Genomic DNA, 26,833 nt, shown 5'->3' with positions numbered 1-26,833 from the left:
GTGGTGGTATGCAGTAAAAGTGCTGGGTTGTTAGAATGCATACAAAATAAAGAGATTAGCGACTTAAAATAATTGTGTGTGTGTGTGTGTATAGCTACGTATAAACCTCATAAGAAGGACAAAACTCTAAAATAGACATACAAGAAAGAGTAAGGAATCCAACATAACATTAAACATAGTCATTAAATCACAAGTGAAGAGAGGAAAAGAAGAAAGGAACAAAAATGAACCATAAATTTAAGAGCTAAAATTACGAAACTATTAAAGAGAACATGGAGGACAGCTTCAGGATGTTGGGTCTGGCAGTGATCTCTTGGATGTGACACCAAAAGCACAAACAGATACACTGGGTTTCATCAAAACCAAACACTGCTGTTTAAAAAGGGACACTGTCATGAGAGAGAAAGCAGTCCACAGACTGGGGGGAAACAACTGCATTATTTATCTGATAAGGGATTAACCTTCAAAATATATTATGAACTTATAAAAATTGAAAAAATTCAATTAAAAAATGGGCAAAGGACTTGAATGGATATTTCTCCAAAGAAGATATACAAAAGACCAACAATATGCACATGAAGAGATGATCAATCACTAATAATTATAGAAATGCAAAGAAAAACCACGAGATAGTACTTCACATATACTGGTATGGCTTTTATCAAATAAAAGAAAAAATGAAACACCACAAGTGCTGGCAAAGAGGTGGAGAAAGTGAAATTTCTGTGCATCACTGGAGGGAGGGCAACATCGTGTAGCCACTGCAGCAGATTCTCTGGTTGTTCCTCAAAAAAATAAATAAACATAGTAATACTGTGAAAAAACAAGTGAAAGTGTTATTTACTCAGTCAGGTCAGACTTTTTGCCATCCCTGGATGGTAGCCCACAAGACTCCTCTGTCCACGGAATTCTCCAGGCAAGAATACTGGAGTGGGTAGCCATTCCCTACTTTAGGGGATCTTCCTGACCCAGGGATCAAACCTGGGTCTCCTACATTGCAGGCAGCCTCTCTACCATCTAAGCCATCAGAGAAGCCCAACGTACTATTATATAACACAGCACTTCTATTCCTAGGTATATAACCACCAAAATTAAAAATAGGGACTCAGATACCTGAATGCCAATGTTCAGGGTAGCATTATTCAGAATAGCCAAAAGGTGGAAACAAACAAAGGGTCTTTCAACAAATGAGTGAATTAAGGAATTGTGGTATATGTGAAGAAATATTCAGTTCAGTTCAGTTCAGTTGCTCAGTCATGTCCGACTCTTTGCGAGCACATGGACTAGATAGAGCACGCCAGGCCTCCCTGTCCAACACTAACCCCCGGAGTTTACTCAAACTCATGTCCGTTGAGTCGGTGATGTCATCCAGCCAGCTCATCCTCTGTCACCCCTTCTCCCACCTTCAATCTTTCCCAGCATCAGGTTCTTTCCAATGAGTCAGTTCTTCGAATCTTCGCAACGTACTGGAGTTTCAGCTTCAGCATCAGTTCTTCCAATGAATATTCAGGACTGATCTCCTTTAGGATGGACTGGTTGGATCTCCTTGCAGTCCAAGGGACTCTCAAGAGTTTTCTCCAACACCACAGTTCAAAAGCATCAATTCTTCGGTGCTCAGCTTTCTTTATAGTCCAACTCTCACACCCATACATGACTACTGGAAAAACCATAGCCTTGACTAGACGGACCTTTGTTGACAAGGTAATGTCTCTGCTTTTTAATATGCTATCTAGGTAGGTCATGACTTTTCTTCCAAGGAGCGTCTTTTAATTTCATGGCTGCAGTCATTATTTGCAGTGATTTTGGAGCCCCCCAAAATATAGTCAGCTACTACTTCTACTGTTTCCCCATCTATTTGCCATGAAGTGATGGGACCGGATGCCATGATCTTAGTTTTCTGAATGTTGAGCTTTAAGCCAACTTTCTCACTCTCCTCTTTCAATTGCACCAAGATGCTCTTTAGTTCTTCATTTTCTGTTATAAGTGGTGTCATCTGCATATCTGAGGCTATTGATATTTCTCCCAGCAATCTTGATTCCAGCTTGTGTTTCTTCCAGCCCAGCATTTCTCATGATGTACTCTGCATATAAGTTAAATAAGCAGGGTGACAATATGCAGTCTTGACGTACTCCTTTTCCTATTTGGAACCAGTCTGTTGTTCTATGTCCAGTTCTAACTGTTGCTTCCTGACCTGCATACAGGTTTCTCAGGAGGCAGGTCAGGTGGTCTGGTATTCCCATCTCTTGAAGAATTTTCCACAGTTTGTTGTGATCCACACAGTCAAAGGCCTTGGCTTAGTCAAACAAAGGGTCATCCAACAAATGAATGAATTAAGGAATTGTGGTATATATGAAGAAATATTACCAAGTCATAAAAGAAATAAAGTTCTGATACATGTTACAAGGTGGATGAACCTTGAAAACATTATGCTAAGTGAAATAATCCAGAAGTGATTCCAAGTCTATGCAGTATGTAGAACAGCCAAATTAATCAACATAGAAAATAGGTTGTGGTTAACACCACTGGGAGGAGGCCGAATGGAGAGTTATTGTTTCATAGGTATAAGGCTTCATTGTCAGGTGATTAAAGGTTTCAGATATAGATGGTAGTAATGGTTGCACAAAAATGTGAATATACTTAATGCCACTGAAATGTACAATTAAATTAGCTAAAATTGTCAGTAAAATAAAAATAGAAGCTGGTCTAGAAGAATTAGCACAGAGAGTAGCCTGAGCATCTGGAAAGGAAGGGTTCTGCCAGATACTAAACCTATCATCATTCTGTAATCAAAGCACTGATTTGGTGCTGGGGCAGGAATGGGCAGAATTCAAGGGAACAGAAAGGTCAGATCATGTATGAATTTAATGTGTGATAGAAACTGGTACTTCAACAAAGCTGGAAAGAAAAGGACTTACTGAACAAATGCTGCTACTTCGTACTGGATGAAAGGGAGTGGAGTAAAGAGAAACCCAATCTCATTTCAGATACCCTAAAGAAAGTGAGATGAATCAACGATTTGATGCAATCTCACAAGCACTGTGATGGCAATGCTTATATAATTTCAGCATGGAGAAGACCTGAAGCTTTTATAAGAAAAACACAACACTCTTAGCCATTAGGGAAAACATCAACACATCCAACTTCCTATTAATATAAATATTCTGTACATTTAAATGACCACTGATAGAAAAGTCAAGAGAACTATGGTACATATTAAAATCATATAAAAAGATGGGGATAAACCTAGCTGCAGCTCCATGTCAAGACACTAAGTGGAAAAAGTGCAAGTTTCAGAAAAATATGAACAGCATGATGACATTTTTGGATAAGAATAAAGCCAAATATGTAAACCTACACAAATAAGAATGTTTATGTGTAGAAGTAGATTAAAAAGACTCCCTAAACTATAAAGATGTTAACTTTAGTAATTAGACGAGAGAAAGAAGTGGAGAACCAATCTTTTCACTCTGTATGCTTTTGTAATATCTGAAATTTTAAAAATGCCCATTAGTATGTGTGCATGTTCGGTCACTCAGTTGTATATAACTCTTTGTTACACTATAGACCGTAGCCCGCCAGCTTCCTCCGTCCATGGGATTCTCCAGGCAAGAATGCTGGTGTGGCTTGCCATTTCCTCTTCCAGGGGATCTTCCCAACCCAGGGATTGAATTCACATCTCCTGCAGGGGCAGGTAAATTCTTTACCACTGGGAGCCACCTGGGAAGCCCCTCAGATTAGTATACTAATATAGTTAAAAGGTACAGCAAGCAATCAGTTTTAAATAGTATAAAATCATCAAAGAAAACTGACTTTTAATAACGACAAACTAGAGGAAACCTCTGCTTCCTGTTGAAAGGATTTTAACTTATAATGAGCTTTGTTAAATCAACATGAAAAATATTCCAGAAATCACATAGAAAAGTGAACAAAAGACCAATATAAGTGAGTGTAAACCAAAAAATTTCAGCTTTACTGATAATTTCAATATACAAATTAGTACATGACATTACTTATCACCCATCATCTTATTAAGTTCTAAACAATGTTAGTAAGATAAAGAGGCACTGAACCTGTAGGACTTGACTCTGGAGCTGGAGCTGTTTGAGGACCTGGAAAAATTAAATTTGATTCAATTCACCAGTCTTATCAATACAAAATTGTAGCATTAACTTTGATTATTTTCATTTTTGAAGAAAATTATTTCTCAAAATGAATTACTTCTCAGAATGAAAATATACATACTTTCCCAACTATGCTATTCTATTTCTGGGAAGTTGACCTAAATATATATTTATGCAAGTACGTTAGAATGTATGCATAAGAATATGCACTATGGCTCTGCATTACATAGAAGAAACCCTGGAAATTAACAAATAATAAATCATAGAAATTATGTGTTCAGAATAAGTTTACAAATCTTAAAAAAACGCCATCCACACTGTATCATATTACATAGTTTGCATTCTTAGTCTGTCACTTGGTCTTTGCCCCAATTTTTTCACATTCATGTAATTAGATCTATCTTATCAACATTATAGATCACTAACGATGCTCTTCATACCCTCTTGCGGATAAAAAATGATTGAAAACCTCACAAGGAACTTTGATTTATGATATTTAAAACAAAATCCCTATAGTTTATCATCTCTATAAACTTGTCCTCACAATTCTCCTGTCATTTCCAATGCTAAACTGAATACATGTTTTAGAAATTCTTTATGAGATGCTTATGGTCAACTCTCAAAAGAGTGTATCAATAAGCATAACATCCTACAGTGCTTGTTCCCACTAGGACCATGTGAGTAAACACGGGTGAGTCAATGCGTGTAGATTTCGTGTGCAACCTTTATGTATCATCCATAGACATTGCTTTCTCCACAGAACTTCACAGCACCTCCTCTCAAGGTACTTGAGGAGGTTACGGAGTTCCAGGTTTACAGGAATTATAAAAAGGTGTTCTAATTACCATGCTAATATGAATAATTCCCCTCAATCCTTAAAATTATATGACAATAGGAAGTAAACAAATTGGAAGCCAGTGATTGACATTTGTTTGAGTCATTCAACAGTGAGAAACTAGAAACCACAGAAATGATGTTACGTGAGTAAACAGAGCGGTCTGCTGAGCCTAAGGCTCTTGCCACTGGTCTCTTGCTTCTGTTGCATCCAAAAAGAAGAAGCCAAAGATAACAGCCTGGACTCAGGAAGATAATTCCTTTCACCATATCAAAATAGTCTCTCAAGTCTTAGGCAGCTCAGTAGACCCTGCCAGAGATCCTCCATTTCATTTCCACAAATAAGGACTTTTGCTGCCCTTCCATTGTTATACAATTCCCTTCCTGTTGCCAAAAAAATAAAAGCCAGTAAAGAGAAAAAAATAATTGTATGAGGTGGTTAGGCTGGGATGGGCAGTAGAAATACAAATCTTGTTCTGGAGACAGCAGAAAGAAATTTCCCAGTTAAAATTGTATTCTATAGAAAGAACCCAACTGCTTGTTGGCAGGAAAATGAAACACAATTCCTGAACCCGGATGATATCCTGTACAGGTGTCATCAGATCCCTTTTAAAATGAATAAATTATCAATGTTGATGACACAGAAAACATAACATATTAAAAAACAGAAGCTGTGGACCTTAATTAATATTAATGTCTACATTAATATTGATTCCAATGAAACTGTAAATTAGGTGAGCTCCCTTTAAGAGCTTTCTAGACACCAGGCACTGTGCTAAGTGCTTTAAATGCATCCCACCGTCAACATTAATATCACACAGTGAGGAAGGCATTCCATCATTATACATGTACGTAAACAAGTTTACATAAATTACCTAAGTTTACAAACCTGTTTGTATCTGTGGACTATGACCTACAATTTTAGATTCACTAGGTATAATAGCAAAAATGGCTATAAATGCATTCTTCCTCCTTTTATTACTAAAAGTTCCAGTGAGTGTAAATCACCAGACGTTTAAAGGATTTTAAAATATCACGAGGAATTTAAAGGATATCGACAAATACAAGCAGGATTTTATGAAACCTGAGGCGCCGGAAGCTGTAGACACTGTAGCGTTAGTAACTGCTTCTGGAAGACAAACAAACAAAAAATATATAAACTCATTTAATTACTCGGGATTTATTGCTTTCTACTAACATTCAGTTATATGAATTATGCTTTTCATACTCATTTAGGTAAAAATGTACATGTTTTAATTCGGGCTTCCCTGGTGGCTCAGATGGTAAAGAATCTGCCTGCAATGCAAACACAGGTTCAATCTCTGGATCACAAAGATCCCCTGGAGAAGGGAATGGCAACCCACTCCTGTATTCTTACTTGGAGTATTCCATGGACAGAGGAGCCTGGTGGGCTATAGTCCATCATGGGGTTGCAAAGAGTTGGACACAACTGAGCTACTAACACTCTAATTTACACTAAAAAATGTTTGCTATCCATTTACATGTAAAGATGTTCAACAAGAGAAATTTATGCACCTGTGTGATGTATGCAACAGGCTAAGAATCTATAAAAGGAAAATCAAAACAAGCTTCTTTGTGAATTAGAAGTCAAACATGTAACATGGAAATGAATACAAGACAGATGTAAGTACTAAAACTGTTCCTTTCCAATTGCTCTGTGTCATTGAAATCTATTGTGGAAAAAATGAAATTTTTTAAAAAGGAAAAAGGAAACAGACACCCACATACCTTTAGTACACGTTGGTAGCTTGGGCTCCCAGGTACTGTTTGCACCACAGACAACTGTGCCGCTCCCATGAAGGTAAAAACCATCAAGACACTGAAATACAACTTGCATGTTGTAGTAATACTTTCTTCTAAATCCTGATACTATTGTTCCATGTTCGACGGCTGGATAGTCACATTTGACCACTGAAAAGTGGAGAAATTCCATAATTACTGAAAGCCTGCTTTCATATAAGACCAAATATCTAGTGTAAATAATGACTTCCAGTAGAAAGGAAGAAAGGAGAAATGAAAGGCAAGATGCTAATTGAAAAAAAATAAAATAAAACAACACAAGACTCTGTGCATTTGAATTCCAGGGAAACAGATGTAGAGAAATCTATTAACGTTTTTCTACCAAAACAGTCTATCATAACAGTTTTTGGCTTTCCTACACTTTTTTCCAGTACTGACGTGTGTTGAGAAAGGTCTGACTACCAGATACAAACTCAGGGTAAGTTCAGAAACGACTTTTGATGCTCTTCAGCTCTAGGATGTTCTTCAGGCCATGCTGACACTAATTACAGTACCGTGTTCATTTAGAAAGATAGTAAAGACTGTTTTGAGAAGGTAATACTTGAGTACAAATTTAAAAGTTGAAAAGCAGCTAGCCATTAAAAAAAAAAGGAAATAGAAAGTTCTCAGGTGGCAACAACATACAGGAACTAGGATGTTCAAGAAACACAAAGGTCAGCGGAGTTAGGGCAGTGTTTTCCAAACATTTTGGATTGTAAACCCAGAGATCAACACGTTTTAAGTTTTAAAACATGTTTTAAGTGTTAAACCAGTATGCAAGCACATATGCCTGAGATAATGCTGGAATTAATATTTAGCGCTCACAGCAGTGTGCTGTGGTAAATTCCATTCTACTCGACCTCTCCAGAAGTGAATTAAAGGTCAGGGCCCTCTAGAGTGACTTCAGATCTACTAATGGGTTTTGCAGAATTTGGAAACAAGACAAATCCGAAAAAACACTGGGCAGGGCAGTGAGTAGAAGAGAACATTTTATGAGATTAATCTGAGCAACAGACGAGGGCCAGAAATAAAGCCTTTTAAGCCAGAAAGATGTTTTCTCCTTTGCTGTGGATCTGAATTTTCATTAGGTATAATTTTTGTTCAGCCAGGAGAACTTATCAATTCTTTTAGTTCAGGTTGTCTAATGACAAATTCTCTTGGCCCTTCTTTATCTGAAATTGTTTTCATTTATTTCAACTTCAGTTTTGAAAGATTTCTCCTTGAGAGGGAATTCCAGGATAAGCGCTTTATCTTTCTTTCAGCACATTAGCAGAAATTATTGTCTTCTGTTCTTCAGTTTCTTGAGAGAAGTCAGCTGTTACTCTTTCTTTGAGGTGAGGCAGGAAGAATGTAATATGCTCTTTTCCCCTCTTACTGGCAGTTTTTTCTTTTCGTTTTAGTCTAATGGGGATTCTTTGGTAAATTTTCAGAATTTATTTATCCTGCTAGGGTCAATGAATTCCCTGGGGTGGATCTGCGGGGTGAATGTTGTGGATCAAATTCAAATAATAGAGACTAAAATAAATAGAGAATAAAAAATAAATAGAGAACAAACTTATGGGTACCAAAGGGAAAACAGGGATGGGACAAATTGGGAAATTGGGATTAACATATATACTCTACTATGTATACAATAGATAACCAATGAGAAACTCCTGTATAACAAAGGGAACTCTACTCAATGCTCTGGGTGATGCAAATGGGAAGAATATCCAAAAAACAGTGGATATATATGTGTGTGTATATATGTCTATACACACACGCAGCTATACACATCTGATTCACATTGCCATCTAGTACAAACTAACACAACATTGTAAAGAGACTATACTCCAATGTAAAACAAACAGACAAATAATTGTCTCTACTGTTCTTTTTCTATGAAACTCCAGTTACATGTACGCTTACTGGTTGCTACTCTTCCACAGGTGTATAAGTTTCTCTCTCTCTCTCATTTAATATTTCTTTTGAAATCATGTTACATTTGTATTGTATTGATTTCAGGTTCACTGATCTTTTCTCTGTTGTGCTACACTGCTGATATTTGTGCTAATGATTTTCTTTAAGTTAAGTTTCAGTTCAGTTCAGTCACTCAGTTGTGTCTGACTCATTGTGACTCCTAGGACTGCAGCATGCCAGACTTCCCTGTCCATCACCAACTCCCAGAGCTTACTCAAACTAACTCATATCCATTGAGTCGGTGATGCCATCCAACCATCTCATCCTCTATCATCCCCTTCTCCTCCCGCCTTCAATCTTTCCCAGCATCAGGTTCTTTTCCAATGAGTCAGTTCTTCACATCAGGTGGCCAAAATATTGGAGTTTCAGCTTCAGCATCAGTCTTTCCAATGAATATTCAGGACTGATTTCCTTTAGGATGGACTGGTTGGATTTCCTTGCTGTTCAAGGGACTCTCAAGAGTCTTCTCCAACAACACAGTTCAAAAGTATCAATTTTTCTGCACTCAGCCTTCTTTATAGTCCAACTCTCACATCCATACATGACCACTGGAAAAACCATAGCCTTGACTAGATGGACCTTTGTTGACAAAGTAATGTCTCTGCTTTTTAATATACTGTCTCCGTTGGTCATAACTTTCCTTTCAATGAGTAAGCATCTTTTAATTTCATGGCTGCAATCACCATCTGCAGTGATTTTGGGGCCCCCAAAAATGAAGTCAGCCACTATTTCCACTGTTTCCCCATCTCTCTGCCATGAAGTGATGGGACCGGGTGCCATTTCAAATCCTAAAAGATGATGCTGTTAAGTGCTGCACTCAATATGCCAACAAATTTGGAAAACTCAGCAGTGGCCACAGGACTGGAAAAGGTCAGTATTCATTCCAATCTCAAAGAAGGGAAACGCCAAAGAATGTTGAAATTAATGCACAATTGCACTCATTTCACAGGCTAACAAAGTAATGCTCATTATTCTCCAAGCGAGCCTTCAACATGAACCGAGAACTTCCAGATGTTCAAGCTGGATTTAGAAAAGGCAAAGAAAGCAGTGATCAAATTGCCAAGATCCACTGGATCATCGAAAAAGGACAAGAGTTCCAGAAAAACATCCACTTCTGCTTTATTGTCTACACCAAAGCCTTTGACTGTGTGGATCACAACAAACTGTGAAAAATTCTTAAACAGATGGGAATACCAGACCACCTTACCTGCCTCCTGAGAAACCTGTATGCATGTCAAGGAGGAACAGTTAGAACTGGACATGGAAGAACGGACTGGTTCCAAATAGGAAAAGGAGTACGTCAAGGCTGTATATTATCAGCATGCTTATTTAACTTATATGCAGAGGACATCATGAGAAATGCTGGGCTAAATGAAGCACAAGCTGGAATCAAGATTTCCGGGAGAAATATCAATAACCTCATATATACAGATGACATCACCCTTAAGGCAGAAAGTGAAGAGGAACCAATCAAGAGAGCCTCTTGATGAAGAGGAGAGTGAAAAAAATGGCTTAAAACTCAACACTATAAAATGAACATCATGGCATCTGGTCCCATCACTTCAGGGCAAATGGATGGGGAAACAATGGAAACAGTGATGGGGTTTATCTTCTTGGGCTCCAAAATCACTGCAGATAGTGACTGCAGCCATGAAATTAAACAATGTTCCTCCTTGGAAGGTAAGCCATGACAAACCTAGACCATGTATTAAAAAGCAGACACATTACTTTGCCAACAAAGGTCCATCTAGTCAAAGGTATGGTTTTTCCAGTAGTCCTGTATGGATGTGAGAGTTGGACCATAAAGAAGGCTGAGCACCAAAGAATTATGCTTTTGAACTGTATGGTGTTGGAATAGTCTTTTGAGAGTCCCTAGGACTGCAAAGAGATCAAACCAGTCATCCTAAAAGAACTCAATCCTGAATATTCATTAGAAGGAATGATGCTGAAGCTGAAGCTTCCATACTTTGGCCACCTGATGCAAAGCGCCGACTAATTGGAAATAACCCTGATGCTCAGAAAGACTGATGACAGGAGGAGTAGGGGACAGACGACAGAGGACAAGATGATTCAATGGCATCACTGATTCAACGGACATGCGTGTGAGCAAGCTCCGGAAGATGGTGAAGGACAGGGAAGCCAAGCGTGCCGCAGTCATGGGGTCTCCCAGAGTCGGACACAACTGAGTGACAGCAGAAGTGTTGCTTCTCCAGAATGTCATATGGAATCACATCCTCTGAGTTTGACTTACCCTACTTGGGACCATGCATTTGAGACTCATTCCTGTTGTCTTAATTAAAAGCTCATCACCCTTTCCTGCAGGGTATTATAATTATATGTATGTACCGGTGATGTTCCTCCATTTACCAGTTCAAGGACATATGAGTTGTTTCCAGTATTAGGATGATTATGACTAAGGATACTATGAATATTCTCGTGCAGATTTTATGTGTACATGTTTTCATTTTACCCTGGGTAGCTGAATTGTACCTTAGTGTATGTTTAATTGTATGAGAAGTTGCTAAATTGTGTTCCAAATGGTCATACCACTTGCATTCTTATCAGCAGTGTCATCAGAGTCCCAAATATAACAAACCCTTACCAAAACATGGAATTGTTAATTTTTTCTTTTTAATTTCATGCATTCTAATAAGTTTTTAGTGGTTTCTCATCACGGTGTTAAACTACATTTCTGTTATTACTAACGATATTGAGCAATGTTTCCTGTACCTTTTTTAGCATCCACATTCTTCTTCAGTGGGAAAAATTCTATCCAAATATGTTACCCCTTTTTTGGTAAACTGGGCTGCTTTCTTCTTATTGTGTCTTGAGAGTTCTTTATACATCATAGCTAGAAGTCCATTCAGAAATGTTCCTGACAAATATTTTCTCCCAGTCTATGACAAATTTTTTTCTTTCTTCAAACAGTGTGTCTGAGAGAAGTTCTCAGTTTTTAAGAAGCCCAGTATTTTTTTTTCTTTAAAGAATAATGCTTTTAAGGTTTTTGAAGAAATCTCTGCTAACTCACAAATATTTTCTGTCTTCTCATAAGTCTTACAGTTTAGATTTTACATTTGAATCCATGGTCCAACAAAATCAACTACCAGAAGAAAAATGGCTAAAAAACATATGGAGACAAAAAGAACATGTTACTAAATGATCAGTAGTTCACTGAAGAAATTAAAAAGGAAATAGAAGATATCTTAAGACTAACGAAAATAGAAACAATCCATTTCAAATCTATGTAACACAGGAAAAACAGTGGTAAGACAGAAGTTTGTAGCCATACAGGCCTACCTTAAGAAGAAGAATAATGTCAAGTAAACAATCTAAATTTACACTTATATATAAAAAATAGAACAACCCTCTCTGCAAGTTTGTGGAAGGTTAAAATAATAAAGAAAAGAGTGGAAATAATTGAAATTGAGACTGGAAATCAGAGCTGTCTCATTGAAAAGATAAAATTGACAAACATATAGCCATACTCATCAAGAAACAAAAGAAAGGATCCCAATAAATAAAAAATAAAAGAGAAGTTACTATCAATACCACAGAAATACAAAGGATCATAAAAGAATACTATGAATAATTATATATTCAAAATTGGAAAACCTGGACATGGATAAATTCCTAAAAACATATTATCTGCCAATGCTGAGTCAAGAAGAAATAGAAAATGGGGATAGAGCAATTACTAGTAACGAAACTGAATTAGTAAATAATCTCCAGCAAACAAAATCTAGGACTCCATGGGTTCGCAGATGAATTCTATTACACATTTAAAGAATAGTTAAATTTTGCTCCAAAAGATACTGTATAGGGAGAAATAAAATGAGCCATAGACTGAGGGAAATAGGGAATACCATATGATCCAGCAATTTTACTTCTGGGTATTAACCCAAAGAAAACAAAACACTAATTTGAAAAGATTTGTGCAGCCCTTTTTTCATTAGCGTATTTTTTTTTTTTTGCAGTACCTAAGATATGAAAGCAACCTAAATGTCCTGATAGAGTAATGAATAAAGAAGATGTGGTACATATAAAATGGACCATTACCTAGTCATAAAAAGAATGGAATCTTGCCATTTGTGACAGCGTTGATGGACATAGTGGGAATTATGCAACATGAAATAAGTCAGCCAGAGAAACACCATGTGATTTCAGTTTTATGTGGCATCTACAAAATATAACAAATAGACTAATAAAACAAAAAGGAAACCGATTCATGAATACAGACAACTAGTGATTGGCAGAGAGGAGGTGACTGGAAAGATGAGGAAAATAAGTGGATTAAAATGCAAAATCTTCTAGTTATAAAATAAATAAGTTATGAGGTTATGATACACAAAATAGACAACACAGTCAACAATTCTGTACTTATTTTAATTGGTGACAGATGGGAACTAGACATCAAGGTGATCATCTTGTTATGTATGTAAATGTGGAATCAATGTGTCCTATACCTGGTTTTTGCATCCGGGCAATGCTGTCCTTGAAATGAATTGTGAAAGATTCTCTCCTCTCGTATTTTTTTAAGGCTTTGTGTTTGTGTGTGTGTGTGCATGCTAAGTCATTTCAGTCGTGTCCAATTCTTTGTGACCGTATGGACTATAGCCCCTTAGGCTCCTCTGTCCATAGGATTCTTCAGGCAAGAATACTAGAGTGAGTTGCCATGTCCTCCTCAAGGGGATTTTCCCAACCCGGGGATGGAACCCATGGACCCTGGTGCTTCTGCATTGCAGGCAGATTCTTTACCGCTGAGCCACTGGGGAGGCCCAAGGCTTTGTGCAGAGCCGCCATTATTTATTGCTTAAATGCTTGGTGGGGTTCACCAGTAAGGCTGCACGGTTTGCAGTACTCTTGGTGAGAAGGTTTAAGTTGTGAAATTTATGGGCACACAGTGGTTTGTTTTTTTCCTTATTATTGTTTAAACATCTATAGGATATTTTATGATGTTCTCCTTTTCAATCTTGATATTGGTAATTTTATCTTTGTTTTCCTGTCAGACTGTCTATGGATTTATCTATTTTATCCATATTTTCCAAAAACCGGGCTGATTTCTTTGATTATCTATGTTTTGTTTCTCTCTTCAATTTCATGGCTCTCCAATTTTATTACTTATTCTGTTTTCTTGTTTTAGATTTAATTTGCTCTTCTTTTAAAATTTCTAATGGTAGAAGCATAGATGACAGATTTGAGAGTTTTCTGTTTTTCCAACATAAGTATTTCACATTATAAATATCCTCTGAGCAAAACTTTTGCTGTATCCCACAAATTTTGGTATATTAATATGCTGTGTTTTCACTTTTAATCAATTAAAACAGTTTCTATTTCCCTTGTGACTGCTTCTTTGACTCATGGTTTACTTAAAAGCATCGTGCACACTTTTCAAGTATTTGGTTTTATTTCTACATTCATCCCATTGTGATCAGGTTAATGTACTGGTACTAGTTTCAATATTTTGGAAGTAAATATGTCAAAAATATTACCTAAAAATGATATTAGAGAATGCCCCATGTACACTCAGTTCAGCTCAGTTCAGTCGCTCAGTCGTGTCCGACTCTTTGCGACCCCATGAAGTGCAGCACGCCAGGTCTCCCTGTCCATCACCAACGCCCGGAGTTTACCCAAACTCATGTCCATTGAGTCGGTGAGGCCATCCAACCATCTCATCCTCTGTCGTCCCCTTCTCCTCGCGCCTTCAATCTTTCATAGCATCAGGGTCTTTTCAAATGAGTCAGCTCTTTGCATCAAGTGGCCAAAGTATTGGAGTTTCAGCTTCAACATCAGTCCTTCCAATGAACACCCAGGACTGATTTCCTTTAGGATGGACTGGTTGGATTTCCTTGCAGTTCAAGGGACCCTCAAGAGTCTTCTCCAACACCACAGTTCAAAAGCATCAATTCTTCTGCACTCAACTTTCTTTATAGTCCAACTCTCACATCCATACATGACTACTGGAAAAACCATAGCCTTGACTAGACAGACCTTTGTTGACAAAGTAATGTCTTTGCTTTTAATATGCTGTCTAGGTTGGTCATATCTTTCCTTCCAAGGAGTAAGCATCTTTTCATTTCATGGCTGCAATCACCATCTGCTGATTTTGGAGCCCCCAACAATAAAGTCAACCACTATTTCCACTGTTTCCCCATCTATTTGTCATGAAGTAATGGGACCAGATGCCATGATCTTAGTTTTCTGAATGTCGAGCTTTAAGCCAACTTTTTCACTCTCCTCTTTCACCTTCATCAAGAGGCTCTTTAGTTCTTCTTCACTTTCTGCCATAAGGGTGGTGTCATCTGCATATCTGAGGTTATTGATATTTCTCCCAGCAATCTTGATTCCAGCTTGTGTTTCTTCCAGCCCAGCGTTTCTCATGATGTACTCTGCATATAAGTTAAATAAGCAGGGTGACAATATACAGCCTTGACGTACTCCTTTTCTTATTGGGAACCAGTCTGCTGTTCCATGTCCAGTTCTAACTGTTGCTTCCTGACCTGCATACAGGTTTCTCCAGAGGCAGGTCAGGTGGTCTGGTATTCCCATCTCTTTCAGAATTTTCCCCAGTTTGTTATGATCCACACAGGCAAAGGTTGGGAGAAAATAAATATTTTGGTTTCATTCAGTGGATCCTTCTTCAAGAGTCGCATCCCCTCCAGTGTCTCCCCACTTTTAGTTAACCTAAGTCATCAATCAACCTGAAGTCATCAATCATGGTTGTTTAAATAAGCTTTGTCCAGAGTTTAACAAGCTTATCAGTGAGGTTAGCCTTTTAATGTTCCTGTAGCCCGAACTCTCAGAGGTCTTATATTACAATACAAAACTTTCTTATTTCTTAAGCCACGGTGTGTTGAGTTTTCTGATGCTTTCAAACAAACAACAATAACAAAAAAGAAAAGATCCAAAAGTTCTAGCTCATGCATATACACGGTCGTTCATGATGTATGAGTTGAAGATGTTGAGTGACTGGTGGGTAACTCTACATACAATTAGAACTGTCTTTTAATTTTATTGGAGCAATATTAAATGAAATTATATGTCAATTTAGCAGCAGGAGCAAGTACATAGGAATCTTTTGTTTACTTGTAGATAAGAATATTTTTGAAGTGTTTCTACAGTATTTAGATTCAGGAGGAAATACATGGAAATATTATTACCTTTACACTCTGGTGGGTCACTGCTCCATTTGTCATGATCAACACAAATAAGGGTGGTTTCTCCAACAAGAGAATATTCATCTGGTCCATCTGAAGGATTACACCTATATATTACTACTTCACTATATTGATATACTTCCTTATAATTGGTGAATCTTCCATTTGTTATATTTCCAGGTGTTGCACACACAATTACTTAAAAAGGGAGGAAAAAGGACATGAAGTAAAAGTAAAATATTAAGACAGCATTAGCAAAGTCCTATGAACTGTCTTCATATAATTCATCAGCATGTGATTAACATAATTCAGTTGTGAATTCCATATCCGTTTAGACGAAAGCCTCTAAGTGAATATGTATTGTCCCAAATTCAAGCCATTAATGTAGAAATTAACTTTTAGAAAATACTTATTTTCTGAAATATGAAATACATATTTACCTGCAAGGCCATGCTAAGTTTTGCTCTTATCATCATGAAAGATGCTGACAATTTCATGCTAAAATATACTTGTGATTAAAAAGGTAACTCAGTGCTAGTTGAAAAATACTTTATGATTTATAAATATCTCCATTCACAAATTGGTTGTTCACATTAATGCTGAGTATTACTGTCATTTTTTACTTTCATTCCTATGATGTATGGTTAAATTTTTCATAGGCTGCAGCTGTTTGATTTTCTAGTAGACTAGATCCAAATGTGTTCTTTTAAACCAGATATTGAAGTAATTTGCAAAAATATAAAACAATGATACAATTCTCACTATTTGTTTTGGAAAATTTTGATTTTTCATAAAAATATGTTGCATATATTTATATGTATTGCAGCTAACACTTCTTAAAAATGAATTAATAATTATTTTTAAAACTTCATTTTTAATTGCAATATAGTAAATATCAATAGACATAACCCATATGAAGAGAAGTTCTTTCGTGTCTAGGTTAACTTAAAAGCATAAAGAGGTCATAAAGTTTGAGAACTGCTGCTCTATATTCTAAAGAGAAGACATACTTACTTTCACAAATTGGGGGATTATCACTCCAGTCCACATTATTTCCAGAAATTTCACAATATAGAATTTTTGCTCCAATAATATAAAAACTAAATGAGAGAAAAAAGTTAGCATGTCCTTTAAGCAATTACAAGATGTATATAATAATCAAAAATGTTTTATATGATGGTTTTTCTGTACTATAGTAATTTGAGTGAGAAACTTCTTAATATAATGGATATCCTAAATCTGCAACTCAATCAAACGAAGAGTTTCTGCATGTGGACCCACTTTGGCCTACAGTAAAATGTGTAAATTACTGTCACACTTGTCAGTGTAGCCTCTCTGCTCCCTCTGGCAAGTGTATTATACACTGACTTCTACTCTTTGCTCACATCATTTTGCTCAGTAAGGACTGAGAGATCAGGGCTCTAGAACTTGCCTGCCTGGATTCAAGTTCCAGCTTCATGACTGACGTGAGCTTGGGAAATCCTTTGCTGCTGCTGCTGCTTCTAAATCGCTTCAGTCGTGTCAGACCCTGTGTGACCCCATAGACGGCAGCCCACCAGGCTCCTCTGTCCCTGGGATTCTCTAGGCAAGAATACTGTAGTGGGTTGCTATTTCCTTCTCCAATGCATGCACACATGCTAAGTCGCTTCAGTTGTATCCGACTCTGTGCGACCCTATGGACAGCAGCCGTCCATGGGGTTGAAAGGAGTCGGACATGACTGAGTGACTGAACTGAACTGAACTGAACTAATATAAAATTAGTCAATAGACTAACTGGATTAAGAACATATATATATACACACACACACACACAATGGACTATAAGTCAGCCATAAAAACTGGGAAATCTTGTCATTAGTGACAACATGGATTGGCCTATAGAATATTATGCTAAGTGAGACAAGTCAGACAGAAAAATAGAATATTGCATGATATCATTTATATTTGAAATTTAAATACAAAGCAAATGAAGAAACAAAAATAGAAACAGACTTCAGTTCAGTTCACTTCCGTTCAGTCGCTCAGTCGTGTCTGACTCTTTGCAACCCCATGGACTACAGCATGCCAGGCCTCCCCCCATGAACAGTAGGAAAAGACTCCAGTTACAAAAAACAAAAAAGTGTTTGCCCTGGGAAGGGGTGAAGGGAGAAATTAATTAAATGAGTGATATTAAGAGGTACAGATTTCTAGTTACAAAGGAAATAAGTTACAAGGATATAATGGGGAAAATAGTCAATAAAGTGTAATAACTTTGTGTGGTGATAAATTGTATCTAGACTTATCATGTTTATCACTTTGAAATGTATAGAAATATCAAATCCCTATCTGATGCATCTGGACTAATTTAGTTTGTAGGTAAACTAGTCTTTAATTAAAAGTGAGAAGAGAGCTCTAAAATAATCAACCTAATGTTACAACTTAAGGAACTAGTGAACAAAGATATACACACAAAACTGGCAGAAAGAAGTAAACAATAAAGATTAGAGCAGAAGAGAAATTAGTAGAGAATACCAAATGAATCCAAAAGTTAGTTTTCCAAAAGAGGAAGAAAACTGATATCCCCTTAGCTAGATGGACTACGACAAAAAGGAAGATCCAAATTACCTAAATCAGAAATGAAAATGGTGATATTTCCCTTAGTTCCACAGAATTAAAAAATATTATGAGACTTCTACAAATAATTTTATGACAACAAATGGATAGCCTAGATGTAAAAGACAAATTCATGTAAACACAAACTCTACCAAGACTTCATTAAAAAATACAAAATCTGAATTGATTATAACTAGTGAGGAGACTGAATCAGTAATCAAAAATTTTCCAATAACGAAAAAAGTCCTGGATCTGATGTCTTCACTGTTTAATTCTGCCAAACATTTAAAAGAGAAGTAATACCAATCCTTCTTAAAGTTTTACAAAAATTGAAGAGTAAGGCAGTCTTCTGAATTTATTCTATGATGCCAGTGTAATGACACCAAAGCTAGAAGAAGACATTACAAGTAACCAAGCTACAGTATTTCTTATAAGTACCGATGTAAAAACCCTCAATGTAATACTAGCAAACAATTCATCAGCATGAAGAAAGGGTTAAAAACCATGACCAAGCAGAAATTATTCCTGGAATGCTAGGATGGTTCAACATGAAGATCAATCAATGTAATATATCACATCAGCAGAATGAAGGGGAAAAACCCATATGATCATCTCAATTGATGAAGAAGAAGCATTTGACAAAATTTTTCATTTATAAAAATTTTTCATGATAAAAAATACATTTTTCATGATAAAAAATATTCAACAGTCTAGGAACAGATGGAAACTGCTTCAGGGTAATAAATAGCATACACGAGAAACACACAGCACAATATCATACTCAATGGGGACAAACTGAGCACTTTTCCTCTAAGATGAACAAAGGCAAAGATGCTTATTTTTACCACATGTATTCAAAATAGTACTGAAAGGTCTAGGCAGAGCAATTAAGCAACAAAAAGAAATAAAAGGCATCCAAATTGGAAAGAAAGAAGCTAAATTTATCACTGTTTGCATGTAGCATGATTTTATATGTATACATCTCTAAAGATTCCACACATACACAAAAATATTAGAACTATTAAATTATTACAGAAAAATATGATTAAAGTTAATATTAAGAAAACCTGTTGCATTTACAGTGTATTACATTTAAATTCTAAAATCATATTTTAAAATAAATGCCCAATATCTCCAATATGTACTATTAAAGGAGCCCTGTAGAAAAATAAAAATTAAATGCTCAGTACCTCTTTTTGAGATGTTTCAGAAGGCAATGGCAACCTACTCCAGTACTCTTGCCTGGAAAATCCCATGGACGGAGGAGCCTGGTAGGCTGCAGTCCATGGGGTCACTAGGAGTCGGACACGACTGAGCGACTTCACTTTCACTTTTCACTTTCATGCCTTGGAGAAGGAAATGGCAACCCACTCCAGTACTCTTGCCTGGAGAATCCCAGGGGTGGGGGAGCCTGGTGGGCTGCCATCTATGGGGTCGCATAGAGTCGGACACGACCGAAGTGACTTAGCAGCAGCAGCAACTCCTTCACAGCAGCGTCAAAAATAAGGTTTCCCCACTAAGACATTACGATCAACATTATCATCCAGGCTAAGCAGATCAATTTAGGTCCTTAAAACTACAGATTATCTCAATATAAGAGTATGTTTGGTTGACAATTCTACTTTCTACTTCCATAAGCCCCATTTCAACTCTAAGAATTGGCAATTTTAAATTATTGTCAAGAATAAAGTTACCATGATTACTACATTTTTAATGCATACAATAGGTTTATTAATACATATAGTAAGTTACACAGGCTTCCCAAGTGATGCTAGTGTTAAAGAATACCCGGTCAACGCAGGAGACACAAAAGATGTGGGCTCGATCCCTGCGTTGGGAAGATCCCCTGGAGTAGGAAGTGGCAACCCACCCAGGTATTCTTGCCTGGAAAACTCCATGGACAGAGGAGCCTGGCAAGCCCCTGGCAGTCCATGGGGTCTCAAAGAGTCAGACATGACTGAGCGACTGAACACACACATGTAGTAAGTTATACAGTTTTGCTTTACTTCAACTTAAACTTGTTTCCAATTACACATTTTTCAGGTCTTCTTAAATAGTGCAGTAATTGTTTGGCTACAAGTACAACTTGTCACGTAGAAAACAAAATGAAAGCTAGTTTACAGGAATGTTTAAAAAGAGGAGCAAAACAAAAATGGAATTAGTAATACCAAACCTTATTTTCTGTAAGGAGAATCTTACTCACCCCGGATTACAAGCAAAGTGAGCCTGTGAACCAAACAGAGCACTTCCATTCACTAAGTTAATTTGGCCATTCACAGGATCTCCTAGATTAGGACACGATTTTTCTAAAAGAAAATATTCAAATATGTTGGTTTATACTAATTTCAAAAAGATTTAAATCAAATTCAAAAGTCTACATTGCTTGTTTGAATTCATGGGAATCTTATTATTCATTTAACTATTATTTTCTTTCCATATTATATGGCCAAACAAGATTCACATTTACCCAGGTAAACAATTACCAAGAAAAAGATTCCCTGGGGATTTTTCAAAGCCTGAACAAATGCACAGATATCTGAAAACCTATATTCACATGATAAGATAATCACTGAAGCAGTGGAATAGGCCACTAAGATGTGTGTGACTATCCAGGGCTATAAAACATTTTTGTTTGTTTATTTACCTGTACAGGCCTCCTGGAGAGATGACCATGTTTTATTATCTTGACAAACAGCAGATCTGGGGAGAGCAGGAAGCTTGGGCTTGAAACCTAGACGACACTCATATTGTACACATTCCCCAGGACCATAAGTGGGTTTAGGCTCACCCTGGAGCTTCATAGTTTTAAATCTTGGTGGATCACCACAAGCCTCTAGGAACACAGAGAATAAGAACATGCAAATGAAGTACTTTATCTCTTTCATCAGCCAGGGACTGTGGCCTGGCCTCAGGCAGGCACTACAGGATAAACACAAAGATTCAATGACTGTTTCACGCTTTCCCAGGTGGCTAAGTGGTAAAGAATTCCCTGAGGATGCAGGAGATGCAGAAGATCTGGGTTCCATCCCTCAGTTAGGAAGATCCCCTGGAAGAGGAAATGGCAATCCACTCCAGTATACTTGCCTGAAAAATTCCGACAGACAGAGGAGCCTGGCAGGCTATAGTCCATGGGGTCGAAAAGAATCGGACACAATTGAGCACGTATTACACGCCCAAGTTTTTACCCATGTGTAGTAGTAGCAAAGGATGTGCCTTGCTTACTTTAAATAACCATCTATGAGCTTTTTTGGTTTGTTGAGGAATAAGGTGAACTTCCATTCACCATAATTGAAAAGATAGCACCTATGTTTTGGGTTTTAAAATATATTCATAGGTACATGTCCTTCCCTCTTCTTTCTAAATTCATCATTTAAAAACTCACCTCTCCCTAAGAAGTCTTGTATAGTATACAGCACTCTAATCAGTGCTATATACTATGGAAGAGTTTAGGCTTCCATAGTTTAGGCTCAGTTCCCTCTCAGAAGGCAATGTCCTACAGGGCAGAGATCATACACCTTCTTTCTGTACTACACTCGGTACACACTGGGTAAGAGGCAATATCAAATAAACACTGTGAATTTCATAGGTCAAAATAAATATGGACTGAAATATTTAAAAATATAACTTCTTTATATTTGTTTTGTATTAGTGAATTGTTGTTCAGTCGCTCATGTCCGACTCTTTGTGACCCCATGGACTGCAGCATGCTAGGCTTCCCTGTCCTCCACCAACTCGCCGAGTTTGCTCAATCTCATGTCCATTGAGCTGATGGTACCATCCAACCATCACATCCTCTGTCGTCCCCTTCACTTCCTGCCTTCAATATTTCCCAGCATCATTTCTAATGAGTCACTCCACATCAGGTGGCCAAAATATTGGAGCTTCAGCTTCAGCATCAGTCCTTCCAATGAACATCCAGGACTGATTTCCTTTAGGATGGACTGGTTGGATCTCCTTGCAGTCCAAGGGACTCTCAAGAATCTTCTTCAACACCACAGTTCAAAAGCATCAATTCTTCGGCGCTCAGCTTTCTTTATAGTCCAACTCTCACATCCATACATGACTACTGGAAAAACCATAGCTTTGACTAGACAGACCTCTGTCAGCAAAGTAATGTCTCTGCTTTTTAATACGCTGTCTAGATTAGTGAATTGAACATTTTATAAATAAATGGATACCTTTTAAATATCAAATTTTATTACTTTGAATAACCTTACATAAAAAATAGGTTTCTTGGATGTTACTGTAAACATAATTAATCTTTATTCACTGATTAATGGATTGTACATGCCCTTAAAAGCTTCCTGCAGTAACTGTTTGGGCTGTTTATCCAATGTATCCTGACAGTAAACTACATTGCTATGATTTTAGAATTTTTTACCTCTGGCCTTTTTCTGTGGGGGGTTCTTCCCTAGAATTGCGTTATTCCTGCTTCAGGAAGTCCTCTTTCTTTTAATTATCTGTGCTCTTGAAAATCTTATGAATCTGCTAGAAATGATGTAAAATATTATGATATTTAAAATCCTAAAGTGCTAAAAGAATGCAGAGGCCTCTCCTATAAGGTTAAGGACTTAAAGGAGAAGGGAGATAGATCTATTTTGATCCCTGAGGAATCTTTACTGTAATTACTTCTTGGATCTAAGTCTTCAGATTGACAGACTAGTCAAGAGAGAACTCTAAACAAGTGAAATATTATTCTCCTTTTTTCATCATTTTCTAAATTCAAGATTCCTCTTTTGATACTCTGTCTGACATTTCATTTACACCATGTGCTGAAATCCACCTATTGGCAAAATGTTTTCAACATTTCCAGTATTTTGATCTTAATATATGAATGCACCTATATCAGCTGCCCAAAACAAAAGCAAAAAACAAACAAAAAAAAGGACGCAGTTATTAAAAACACTGTTTAACGATCAGTATAGAGTTGGATTTTACTAATAACATTAAATTTACTCAATACTCTGAGCTGTACATTCTCATTTTACAATGGGGGGGGAATGGACTAGAAATGCTATAGAATTCCATTCTAGATAGAAATGTATAACATCATTCAGAGTTTCCTGGAACCAAGGAAGAAATCAAGTTAATAGCATGCCCATAATTAAATTATGTAAGTGTTGTTTGTTTTATGTATTTGATTTGCTTTATGTATCTGAATAATTTCTTCTCTTATTCAGAATACTGGATTCTTTATTCCCATGAGGATTTTCAAAGTAAACATATCTTGACTAAGATTTTTTTTCCAGATGGTTTACAGTGTAATTATTATTGGGCTGCAATGCTATCTATACCTTTACAAGAAGCATTATATAGTATGCCATTATAGAATGTGATAGATTGCATTCAGAAAATCCCCCAATTTTTTAATTTTTCAGATGAGTTTCAGGAGGATGAAACAGCCTCTATATGTATCAAGAGAACTGTTCACCTTCGGTACACTTACAAAAGTTGGGCAAGCACTCTCTACCTGCTTACAAAATTTAAAAATAACTCTCATACTCAAGCACAAACCCAGATCCCTGCCCAGATGGTAACTTCAGGATAATTATGATCTCTGATCAAAGTGGGACCTGAATGGAACCTGACCATTCTGTCCCTTCTCTCACTGTCCGCACAAACTATTTTTTTAAATGAATACCAAAATAAATTTCACTGAAACTACAGTCCATGTTTGTATAAATTAACATTCTAAAAGGCCTATATAATGCTTGTAAGCAAGAACATCTATATCCTACAACACTGCACGTTTTTTTTTCTTATCAAAATTGAAAAAAGCACCACATAAAGAAGATTCTAGTTGGTGGGGAAGATGAAACTGGATTGCAGACACATCAATTGTAAAGGAAAGGTACTGAATGCCAAGCCATATCTTGTCTTCAGAAATCATCAGTTGGGCTGTCCGAACACCTCTGCTGTGGTGGTCTTACTACTGTGTGTGTGACTGTAGGAACAGTGGGCCCCTGGTCTGGATGACCGCCAGGCTCTGTGTCGAGGCTGCTAGTCTTTGGTGTGTAGGTCTGGATCTTAGTATGATTGGCTGCAAGGTCAGGGGAATCCCAGTCCTGGAGCCAGCCCTTGGTAGGTAGGACCAGGTCACAAAGTGGCTGAATGTGGAGACATGTGTGTGTGTGGGGGGGGAGCGGATAGAACCTGGTCTCAGGGTGGCAGCTGCAGGGTCAGGGACCCCAGAACTTGTGTCAGCCTGCTGGTGGCTGGGGTCATGGCACAGGCGGGTTCCATAGCTGGTGTTGATCAGTTGATGGGTATCAGATCCCGACATGGCTGGCTGAGGGGCGCAAGGTATCTTGGAGGTTGTGTCAGCTTGCTGGTGGGCTGGGGCCCCGTGGGTCTTGGCATTAGTGCTGGTGAGCAGTACCAGGCTCAAGGTGGGCAGGAGCAGGTCCCAGGCACCCTGCTGTCAGGGACAGGGTCCTGGAGTTGGTGTTAACACACGGTGGGTCGGCTGAGGCTCAGGGGCTCTTGGGGCTGGTGTCCATCTTTTCATGGATTAGGCCCGGTCAGGGATCTATGCTGACCTCCTGGCAGACAAGACCCTGTTCTACACCTGGTTTTTGGGTGCCAGGGATCCTAGGGTTAATGTGGGCCCACTCTTGGGTAAGGCTGTGTCTTCAGTCTTCTGGTGGGCAAGACTGGGTCTTGGGGTGGCTGGGGGCTCTGAGTGACCTATGACAGTCAGTTTGACGTTACGCGCACGCGGGCGAGGTCGCTTCAGTCGTGTCCAACTCTTTGCAACGCTATGGGCTGTAGTCTGCCAGGCTGCTCTGTCCATGGGATTCTCCAGGCGAGAACATTGGAGTCGGTTGCCATGCCCTCCTCCAGGGGCTCTTCCCCACTCAGGGATAGACTGGTGTCTCCTGTATGGCAGGCAGATTCTTTACCACTGAGCCACCTGAAAAGTCCAGCGCTGCCTCTGGTAATCAAGGCAAGTGGGCGCTTTTCACCCTTCATCGCCTCTGTCAGGGGTGTTGCCCAGTGGCCACCTTATCGCTTCTTATGCTTCTGTGGTCACTGGTGGTTTGCTGCTGCCAGTATCAATGGGACGAGCACCAGGGACACAAGGATGGTGACTTCTTATGCTGCCTCTTGGCTCCCGAGCCACAACCTCCAACACCACGCGGGGCTGGGCACGTAGGGGTGTAGACAGAGTACCCAGCGACTTCTCCCACCTGACCGTTACATGCACCACACGAGCTTCCCAACTTGGCACCGCTGGGTGGCCACTTCTACAAAAGTCACACTTGAGAATACCCTGCGCAGCCTCCCCCAGCCCAGCGCAGCCGAGCAGGATAGAAATACTCCACTCAGGTTATCACCCTGCCCAGAGTACATAGAGCAAACCTCCCCGCCCACTCCCTTCCTTCCCTACACACACACACACACACACACACACACACACACACAGGCACAGCACCAGCCTAACAGTATCCCCAGGCATCTGGGAACTCAAGAGCAAGCCATCACCACCACCAACAGGCCAGAGGACCCGTCCCCAAGTGGCTCAGTCCCTGCAAGCTTTTGCTAGTGACCCACTTTGCCCCTGGGTAAGTCCCGGCTGCGTCCATCACCCCGCACCTCTGAGTGCCCACCGCAAGCAAGACTTCTCTTCCAGCGCTACGTGGTCCCCACTCCCCTAGATCTCCATGCAGCATGACCCACGGAAGCTCTGGTCACGCTTTCTACCCCAACTCCTTATGACCCCGGAGTGGACCCAGCCCCACGACTCTCACGAGAGACAAAAAGCGAATCTCCCCCCACCCTCGGTTCAGCCCCGCGAGCCGCTCCGGTTCCCCACCAGGGCGCACCCTCTGCAGGCTCCTACCGGAGACTGTGGGCAGCAGGAGCACGAGGACCACCAAAAGCATCCCTACGAGGCACCGGAAGAAAGGGGACTCTCGGGGCGACCAGGAGGGGGCTTGCGCGATACGAAAGCCTCTGTCACTTTCGGGGAGGCCAGCGGGAAAGCTGAGCTCAGCCCGGCGGACGCAACAATCCCCATACTCACAAGGTGTTGGGTGCGGTAACGCGGGGCGGGGCGTGGCTGGGCCGTGCCGGGGGCGGGGTGAGGGTCTAGCGGGGCCAATGGGCGGGGCCTCGGCGCGGGGGCGGTCCCTGCGCCTGGAGGGGCGGTCCCCGCGCCTTGAGGGCGGGGCGCGGCGCTGGGGCTGCTGTCCCTGCTCTGGAGGGGCGGTCCCCGCGCCTGGAGGGGCGGACTCTGCGCCTGGAGGGGCGGTCCCCGCGCCTGGGGGGCGTGGCTTGGCGCTGGGGGGGCTGTCCCTGCTCTGGAGGGGCGGTCCCCGCACCTGGAGGGGCGGTCCGTGCACGCGGAGGGGCGGTCCCCGAGCCTGGAGG

The 26,833-nt window shown here is 39.2% G+C and overlaps 1 protein-coding gene across 4 annotated transcripts in view; it reads right to left on the bottom strand.

Annotated features, from left to right (window-relative positions):
* LOC145507870 (membrane cofactor protein-like) overlaps positions 1–26,418 on the bottom strand; it is a 34,737-nt gene extending 8,319 nt beyond the window's left edge. For 3 of the 4 annotated variants that reach the window (XM_081495364.1, XM_081495365.1, XM_081495366.1), the window contains exons 1-8: positions 26,304–26,418; positions 21,105–21,293; positions 20,664–20,766; positions 16,883–16,968; positions 15,872–16,066; positions 6,705–6,887; positions 6,040–6,084; positions 4,071–4,109 (exon numbers count right to left, since the gene is read on the bottom strand). In XM_081495364.1, coding sequence (XP_081351490.1) covers positions 4,071–4,109; positions 6,040–6,084; positions 6,705–6,887; positions 15,872–16,066; positions 16,883–16,968; positions 20,664–20,766; positions 21,105–21,293; positions 26,304–26,346 — 883 coding nt within the window. In that variant the 5' untranslated portion in view covers positions 26,347–26,418. Of the gene's footprint in view, positions 1–4,065; positions 4,110–6,039; positions 6,085–6,704; positions 6,888–15,871; positions 16,067–16,882; positions 16,969–20,663; positions 20,767–21,104; positions 21,294–26,303 lie in introns of all 4 variants that reach the window. The other variant, XM_081495367.1, reaches the window with a different exon arrangement.
* Between the last annotated feature and the right edge of the window lie 415 nt (positions 26,419–26,833).

The sequence above is a fragment of the Giraffa tippelskirchi genome, chromosome 5 (assembly GCF_054371585.1).
Source record: "Giraffa tippelskirchi isolate mGirTip1 chromosome 5, T2T-mGirTip1v1.2.pri, whole genome shotgun sequence".
Classification (NCBI taxonomy): Eukaryota; Metazoa; Chordata; class Mammalia; order Artiodactyla; family Giraffidae; genus Giraffa; species Giraffa tippelskirchi.
Note: the sequence above shows the minus strand (reverse complement) of the source record. Positions and strands in the feature narration are given on the sequence as shown.